The 8,500-nt window shown below is 42.3% G+C and overlaps 1 protein-coding gene across 3 annotated transcripts; it reads right to left on the bottom strand.

The window, feature by feature from the left end:
• Positions 1–1,127: 1,127 nt before the first annotated feature.
• Positions 1,128–2,519, bottom strand: LOC106605828 (transmembrane protein 100). 3 transcript variants are annotated; one of them, XM_014201794.2, is made up of 2 exons: positions 2,302–2,519; positions 1,128–1,929 (listed from the first exon to the last, which is right to left on the bottom strand). In XM_014201794.2, the coding sequence occupies exon 2, from the start codon at positions 1,759–1,761 to the stop codon at positions 1,333–1,335; it is 429 nt and encodes a 142-aa protein (XP_014057269.2). In that variant the 5' UTR covers positions 1,762–1,929; positions 2,302–2,519; the 3' UTR covers positions 1,128–1,332. The 3 variants fall into 3 exon arrangements, with proteins under 3 accessions (XP_014057269.2, XP_045574743.1, XP_014057270.2); XM_045718787.1 differs by having other exon boundaries at positions 1,128–1,995; positions 2,302–2,509; XM_014201795.2 differs by having other exon boundaries at positions 1,128–1,924; positions 2,302–2,509.
• Positions 2,520–8,500: the final 5,981 nt, after the last annotated feature.

The following is an 8,500-nucleotide window of genomic DNA, read 5'->3' as shown; positions in this document are numbered from 1 at the left end:
CCGTGTCATTGTGAGACGCAGAGTAGGTGAACAGATGATCTCTGCATGTGTAGTTCCCACCGAGAAGCATGGAGGAGGAGGTGTGATGTGTGGGGGTGCGTTGCTGGTGACACTGTCAGTGATTTATTTAGAATTCAAGGCACAATTAACCATCACGGCTATCACAGCATTCTGCAGCGATACGCCATCCCGTCTGGTTTGCGCTTAGTGGGACTATAATTTGTTTTTCAATAGGACAATGGTCCAACAGGCTGTGTAAGGGCTATTTGACCAAGAAGGAGAGTGATGGAGTGCTCTATCAGATGACCTGGCCTCCACAATCACCCAACCACATCCCAATTGAGACTGTTTGGGATGAGTTGGACTTCAGAGTAAAGGAAAAGCAGCTAACAAGTACTCAGAATATGTGGGAACTCCTTCAAGACTGTTGGAAAAGCATTCCAGGTGAAGCTGGTTGAGAGAATACCAATAGTGTGCAAAGCTGTCATCAAGGCAAAGGATGGCAACTTTGAAGAATCTGAAATATAAAATATATTTTTACTTGTTTAACACTTTTTTGGTTATTACATGAGTCCATATGTGTTATTTCATAGTTTTGATGTCTTCACAACTATTATACAATGTAGAAAAAAGTAAACATAAAGAAAATCTCTGGAATGAGTAGGTGTGTCCAAACTTTTGACTGGTACTGTATATAGTGTATTCTAATCATGTACAGTATATATATATTTCTTCTGGATTATTATTGCTAGGTATTACTACACTGTTGGAATTAGAAACACAAGCATTTCGCTGCACCTGCGATTACATCTGCAAATCTGTATATGCGACCAATAAACTTTGATTTGATTTGATAATGCAAATGTTATGCAATGTTTTACAAACGGTGGGCCTGTCTGACTAAATAGTGAAGAGTGACCATGTGAAAAGTAATCTACTTGCATCACATAGAAAATTGTGTTTTGTTTTCCACAGGAAACCTCTCATCGTCACACTTTCCTGTTGCATTCCACCCAGATTGAAGAGGGAGATTGAGAAAGATGAAGAGGAGGGAAAAGAGAGAAGAGATAAAGGTCTGTTTATGTGACACCAGAACAAGAGGGGAAGAATTGGCGTTTACACATGGAGCCAGAGATTGTCAAATATTTAATCTTCAAATTACTCAACCAAAATACATTTTTATGGTGTGGAACAAATTCATAACATACATATAAAACATGACTGTTCTTCCACTAATACTAAAGTGTGACAGTGTGCAACACAGCCCGACCACTACGTGCAATAATCATAACTTGAAAACGTATTTCTCTCATCCCCTCTTTTTACATTTTTTTACACAGTCACAGTTTTTATAACACTCCTCCCTCTCTCCCCTATGAGCACCACCTTCCCATCCTCCCTCTCCTCCTTCGTTATCTCTCTCCTCCTCTTCGTCAGGAAGCGAAAGCCCACCACACTGCCCACCACCCCAAAACTGATAGCCAGAACCACCAATCCCAGCCCCAGGAGGTGCGAGGTCCGGCCCCCGACCTGCACTGATTGGTCCCAGATACCCAGGGCAACCACGCTTAGGCCAATCAGAGTGCCCCAAACACCAAAGGCTAGCATGCAGGAGCCACAGGACAGTTCAGCGCCCCCGGTTATGACGGTGATGCCTGCTACGGAGACAACCCCTCCTGGTAGGGTCACCATCTCTGATTTGGAGTCATAGGTCACGGCGGTGGTGGCACCTGGGAGAGCAGAGGGATCCAGGGTGTCCATCTTTGTTGTTATCTTTTAGATGTCTCTTTCGTACTCCGTTAGTAGCTTCTGTACATATCTCTGTTACTCCTTTTGTATATTTCTCTTTGCTTTGTTGCTCTCTTGGCTTTGTGTCCTGTGTCCAGTCTTGTGTCCAGTCTCGTGTCCAGTCTTGTGTCCAGTCCTGGGCTACAAAGTAGTCAGTTAAAGCACATGGATGGAGGTGTGTTCATCTCGTCTGCAGTATATGTTTTACTTTTGAATGATATGATCGTGATGCAATATAATGAAATTGATCAGTGACAACAACCAGTAACAAACCAAGATATTACATAGACAAGATCACTCTTGTCTATGTAATGTGAGGATTTTTTTCTTTATTGCTTCAGGATATCTTCATATAGACGTATTTGTCTTTACAGTGTTTAAATCAGGCTTTAGAAGTCCCTAATCAATATCACATGACTCTACAGCTTTAACTCAAGCATGAAATAAATAGAGAAAAAACACTGCTTTAAAGAGAAAGAAAACTATATAATTTGAGAGAAAATAAATACTCACCTCAGTGGCTTCCTATCAATACTGGACCAAAGAGCACATTGGTTGGTTGATGTGTAAAATGTTGGTCTGTGGACGTCCTTTCCATTCATGAAAATCATTCGATTACTGAAGAGCCCAAATGTATGGGTTTTGTCATCTTCAGTAAAGGCCAAACTGTGTTGGCTTTCTCTGTGGGGAGATTCTCAAGAAATGGGAGCAGACGACTCATTGCTTGTCACCTTTATCATGTGACGCCTACAAAGACGGAGGCGGACGCAGTTGTTATGATTGTTGTTATCATTTGTTTGTTTCTGCTGTTCTCTGTATTCAGTAGGAAGGTCTCGTCTGTCATTAAGCCTCATTATGACCCATTAACTGGTATTTATCTAGGACCCCTTCCTTTTCCTCTCCCTCGTTCCCTCGCTCTCTCTCTGAAGGTTTGGGCTGTGTCCGACCAAGGCATTGTTTGGGTAGACTTAGAGTTTATGTTTTTTCTAGTTCTTAAAAGGTTTCCCTCTCCTTGTTTCCAATATCACTTCCTCTCTTTAAGTGCTCTTTCTGCACTATTCTACTGAAAATAAATCACATTAGCAATGGTGAATTTGACTGTGTTCATAAAAAGCCTCAGAATGTCTTTTTCCACTCCTGTGCTCATATATTTAGGTTTATAGCTCCTTATTTTGACCCTGAGGCAATGAGACTTTATAAGTACAGTAGTACTGTTTTTAACTGTATGGAATTTGCTTTTCAGTGTACTGCTTCTTGCGGTTTGCTACGGTCAGGAAATATATATCTACAGCCTGAATGTTGTTATCCATAAGGTACTGGGAGGTAATTTACCAATGCAGACCTGTGGAGGACACAGATGGAAATCACGGAGGTTCAGCCGTATTACCTATATGTGTCAGTAAGAACCCAGGATGATCCTCTTCCCACGCCACAGAATGAGGCTCCCGTCTGTCTGAAGACCAGAAGACATCCCTACCACAGACAGACTGACGTACTCACACGTTGACTCAATTAACTGCTTGTGTAACGGAGGGGTTTCCTGGCACGGTAGCTAGTACGACTGTTTACGAACAAACTCTGACATTCCCAGAAATGTGCCAATGTTGATCTGAAGCCATGAAGCACATATAATAATGCCATGTTTCCACCTGAGATTTCCCCCAGTGTTTTACCCAAAGGGCTCAGACTTGTATGATTCTATCTCCACGGACCGGCACCTGTGTCTCACTGGGCCATGGCATCGACGGTCCTGCTCTGAGTTGGGGCCAAGGCCTGGCCACTGATACTTTTCAGCCTTTGTTTCCATAACAATGGAAACAAATCAACTGTCTTGATCACCCAGAGGTTGTTGATTCTGCTCTTTACAAGTCATTGATAGTCTACTCCTGCCTTTTCACCCCAAGTCTTTAGTGTCACACTCCTGATGGAAAGAAAATAACACTACAGCCTACATTAAAATAAACACATGATGGCACACTGATGCTGGGTAGGTCTGAGGTGGAAATTCAGCATTAGAGCTGTCACTGTAAAAAAAAGAATCAGTAACTGTTAGTTTCAGCAGATGCCTTTACTATCACAAAAAGTGGTTATGTCCAGGTCAGGAATCTAACACTGGGCCTGTGGTTATGTCCAGGTCAGGAATCTAACACTGGACCTGTGGGTATGTCCAGGTCAGGAATCTAACACTGGGCCTGTGGGTATGTCCAGGTCAGGAATCTAACACTGGGCCTGTGGTTATGTCCAGGTCAGGAATCTAACACTGGGCCTGTGGTTATGTCCAGGTCAGGAATCAAACACTGGGCCTGTGGTTATGTCCAGGTCAGGAATCTAATACTAGGCCTGTGGGTACCTCCAGATCAGGAATCTAACACTGGGCCTGTGGGGAACTTCTATCTGGAGCTCAGAGATTACAGGTCAAAGGCCAGGGATTGTTTTTGTGAGGGGGGAGGGGTAGTAATTATCTGAGTGATGGGGGTGATGGTAATTGACTCAGACTGGAGCAGGGCGGGGCAGTGGTAATCCAATGAACAAGCTCACTGGGTATATTTATAGAGAAGAGAAAATCCTCTTTTGACAGAGTTAGATAGGAACAGGTGAGAATCAGATGTAAGGGTTAATTAGGACAGGAGAAAGAGGGATGGTTATAGATGGCCTTCAGTATAGGCATAGGAGGAACAAACACTGTCAACTCACACATCCACCTCAAAATAACAAAAGTTATCTCCAGCATACTGTTATTTTACCAACCTTTGTGATTATTGAAGTAGTTCGGGATCGTCCCAACCCAAATACATAAAAGGTTGTTCTACGAATGCATTTTATGTCCTTGTGACAACGTGTTTACATTTTGATAAAAACTCTCAGTTTAAACAGTTGGGTTACATACTGCTGTAACTAAACTAAACCATGGTAAAATGTCAATAGTGATGTGTTTTCATTCAAGTAAATTCATTGTTTTCTCTGAAAATCCCAATTTTGGAATGTCCCAAGTCATGTTTTTCTGACTTTAACCCAATTAACCCCAAAATTTCCCCAACTTTTCACCATCATTGTAAAGTCCTGGTTATTTTGATTCTTTGACAAAGTCATTTCTGAAGATTATTATTTATTTAATGTGATTAATGTGTAAGCATGGTGTTTACAACGCTACAGTTGGACTCTTGTTGTTACCTATTTGTGACATAGTGGCTGTGTGGGTTCATTGTAAGTCATTTTGGACAATTCCTTACCTTATTACTTATAGTACAGGCACAAATAAATGTGTGAGGAGGAAAGGGGGTAGGAGAAAGACACAAACTACACTACCACAAGAAAAATTGAGACAGAGATGGGGGTCCAGGTGGGTAGGAGGTAGTAAAGTGGGGTACATGTTCCTATCGCAGACAAAACAAAGACAGACAGAGTGGGGAAAGAGACAATAATGGCTCATTTCCAACAAGGATTTGCCTCAGTGTTTTCCCAAAAGGCTCAGACTTTTCTGTTCCACTTACGCAGGCTGTCACCCATGTCTCACTGGGCCATGGCTCGGGCGGAGTTGCTCTAATTTGGAGGCAAGGCCCTGGGTACTTTAAATCTGGCTCGCATTTACATAACAATGGCTAACTGTGAACTTTAACACCTTCTCACAAAGCAACAGTCTTGAATGATACAGAGGTTGTTAATTATAGTCTTAATTGTCAAGTTACCTCGATAACTCCTCAAACCTGATTTGTAGTATAGGACTCTGATGGAAACACAACAACACTAGAGCTGACATTAACATAAAACACTGATGGTCCACTGGTGTGAGGGTAAGTCTCAATGGAAAAGCACCATAAGGGACTTACAGGGCATTACAGAAATACTTCTGTCAAAACAAACACTTAAAGAGGGAGAAGGGAAGGACATGTTAAGAGATTTACAGTGGCAGTCAAAAGTTTGGACACACCTACTCATTCCAGGGTTTTTCTTTATTTGACAATTTTCTACATTGTAGAATAATAGTGAAGACATCAACAACTGTGAAATAACACATATGGAATAATGTAGTAACCAAAAAAGTGTTAAACAAATTAAAATATATGTTATATTTAAGATTATTCAAAGTTGCCACCCTTTGCCTTGATGACAGCTTTGCACACTTTTGGCATTCTCTCAACCAGCTTCATGACGTAGTCACCTGGAATGCATTTCAATTAACAGGTGTGTCTTGTTAAAAGTTAATTTGTGGAATTTCTTTCCTTCTTAATGCGTTGGAGCTAATCAGTTGTGTTGTGACAAGGTAGGGGTGGTATACAGAAGATAAAAGACCAAGTCCAAATGATGGCAAGAACAGCTCAAATAAGCAAAGAGAAATGACAGTCTATCATTACTTTAAGACATGAAGGTTAGTCAATACAGAACATTTCAAGTGCAGTTGGAAAAAAAACATCAAACGCTATGATGAAACTGGCTCTCATGAGGACCGCCACAGGAAAGAAAGACCCAGAGTTACCTCTGCTGCAGAGGACAAGTTCATTAGATTTACGAGCCTCAGAAATTGCAGCCCAAATAAATGCTTCACAGAATTCAAGTAACAGACACATCTCAACATCAACTCAGAGGAGACTGCGTGAATCAGGCCTTCATGGTCGAATTGCTGTAAAGAAACCACTACTAAAGGACATTAGACCGATGGAAATCTGTCCTTTGGTCTGATGAGTCCAAATTTGTGATTTTTGGTTCCAACCGCTGTGTCTTTGTGAGACGCGGAGTAGGTGAACGGATGATCTCCGCATGTGTGGTTCCCACCGTGAAGCATGGAGGAGGAGGTGTGATGGTGCTTTGCTGGTGACACTGTCTGTGATTTATTTAGAATTCAAGGCACACTTAACCAGCATGGCTACCACAGCATTCTTCAGCGATACGCCTTCACATCTGGTTTACGCTTAGTGGGACTATAATTTGTTTTTCAACAGGACCACCTCCAGGCTGTGTAAGGGCTATTTGACCAAGAAGGAGAGTGATGGAGTGCTGTATCAGATGACCTGGCCTCCACAATCACCCGACCTCAACCCAATAGAGATGGTTTGGGATGAGTTGGACCGCAAAGTGAAGGAAAAGCAGACAACAAGTGCTCAGCATCTGTGGGAACTCCTTCAAGACAGTTGGAAAAGCATTTCAGATGAAGCTGGTTGAGAGAATGCAAAGCGTGGGTACTTTGAAGAATCTGAAATATAAAATATATTTAGATTTGTTCAACACTTTTTTGGTTACTACATGATTCCATATGTGTTATTTCATACTTTTGATGTCTTCACTATTATTCTACAATGTAGGAAATTGTAGAAATAAAGAAAAACCCTTGAATGAGTAGTGGTGACCAAACTTTTGACTGGTACTATATGTTTACACTTACTGTAGAGACAAAACAAAGGCATGATGAGAGACAAGCCAGAGAGAGGATAAACATCTAGGAGCCGAGCTTTCTGGAAAAGCATGTGCAGGATGGAGAGAAAGAGACAAGGTGGAGGAGACAGAGAGGGGACAAAAGAGGGAAGGGGACAAGGTGGAAGTGACAGAGAGGGAACAGAAGGGAAGGAGACAAGGTGGAGGAGAGGAATGAGAGAAGGGGTACAGAGGGGAAGGATGAGGGGACAGAATAAAACAAGTGAAGCGGACAGGAGCAGGGAGGAGATGGATAGAATGGAGTAGCAGAGAACGAAAGGACCAGAGGTGAAGGAGGAAAGAGGACAGAGACAGAGGGGTGAAGGAGGAAAGGGGACAGAGACAGAAAGGTGAAGGATGGAAAGGGACAGAAACGGGGTAAAGGAGGAAAGGGGACAGAGACAGAGAGGTGAAGGAGGGAAGGAGGCAGAAACAGAGAGGTGAAGGAGGGAAGGGGACAGAGACGGGGTAAAGGAGGGAAGGGGACAGAGACGGGGTAAAGGAGGGAAGGGGACAGAGACGGGGTAAAGGAGGGAAGGGGACAGAGACGGGGTGAAGGAGGAAAGGAGGCAGAGACAGAGAGGTGAAGGAAGGAAGTGGCCAGGGGCAGCTGAACTTCCTATAAAAGGCCTGTACAGATGGCTGTTTTAGAATTAGGAGGACCTGCTCAGCTAAACCCATTTAAGTGTCTTTACTAGAACATACAGACCCAAAACCTTAATCAACTACCACTTACTTTAATTGTCTTAAAATAGAGAATAGTAATTTACTAGTGTGACCAATCAGACTTGTGTCCTCCACCATGATGCTTGAAACTGGTGTGAGACTTATTTTTTGCTTTACATAATAGACTAGAACTGGCTCAGACAACTTCAGTTTTTGCTCAACAGATGAATATAGCACTCATTGTTACAACTAACAATCATATACAGTGTCTGTATTGGGTCTATGGTCCAGTCTTTCTCCTGGCTAGGTCATGTGGTAACCAAGCAAAGACAAATTCTCACTTGAAGTCTCGTACCTAACTTGTACTTTCAAGAAAATCCTGCATTGATTTTTATTGGGTTTAAGTTACGTACACGTATCTAAAGTTAGGATTTGGCTCTTATTGAGAAATTAAATGTCTAATGATAGCAGGGCCTTGGTCGACACACAGACCAGACAAGAAGAGAGATGGTTTGGCAAAAGAGAATATGGAAACTAAAGTTAATTTGAGTGAAAAGCTCAGCCACCTTAAATCCTGAATTAACTGAATTAACCCAGTCGCCAAAGATAGCAGTCTAATTCCACCCCCCTCCTTCCCTAC

This window comes from Salmo salar, chromosome ssa05 (genome assembly GCF_905237065.1).
Source record: "Salmo salar chromosome ssa05, Ssal_v3.1, whole genome shotgun sequence".
In the NCBI taxonomy this organism is placed as follows: Eukaryota; Metazoa; Chordata; class Actinopteri; order Salmoniformes; family Salmonidae; genus Salmo; species Salmo salar.
Note: the sequence above shows the minus strand (reverse complement) of the source record. Positions and strands in the feature narration are given on the sequence as shown.

Bases quoted from the DNA above. Each gene is read 5' to 3' on its own strand.
- LOC106605828 (XM_014201794.2), bottom strand. From the start codon at position 1,761: ATGGACACCCTGGATCCCTCTGCTCTCCCAGGTGCCACCACCGCCGTG.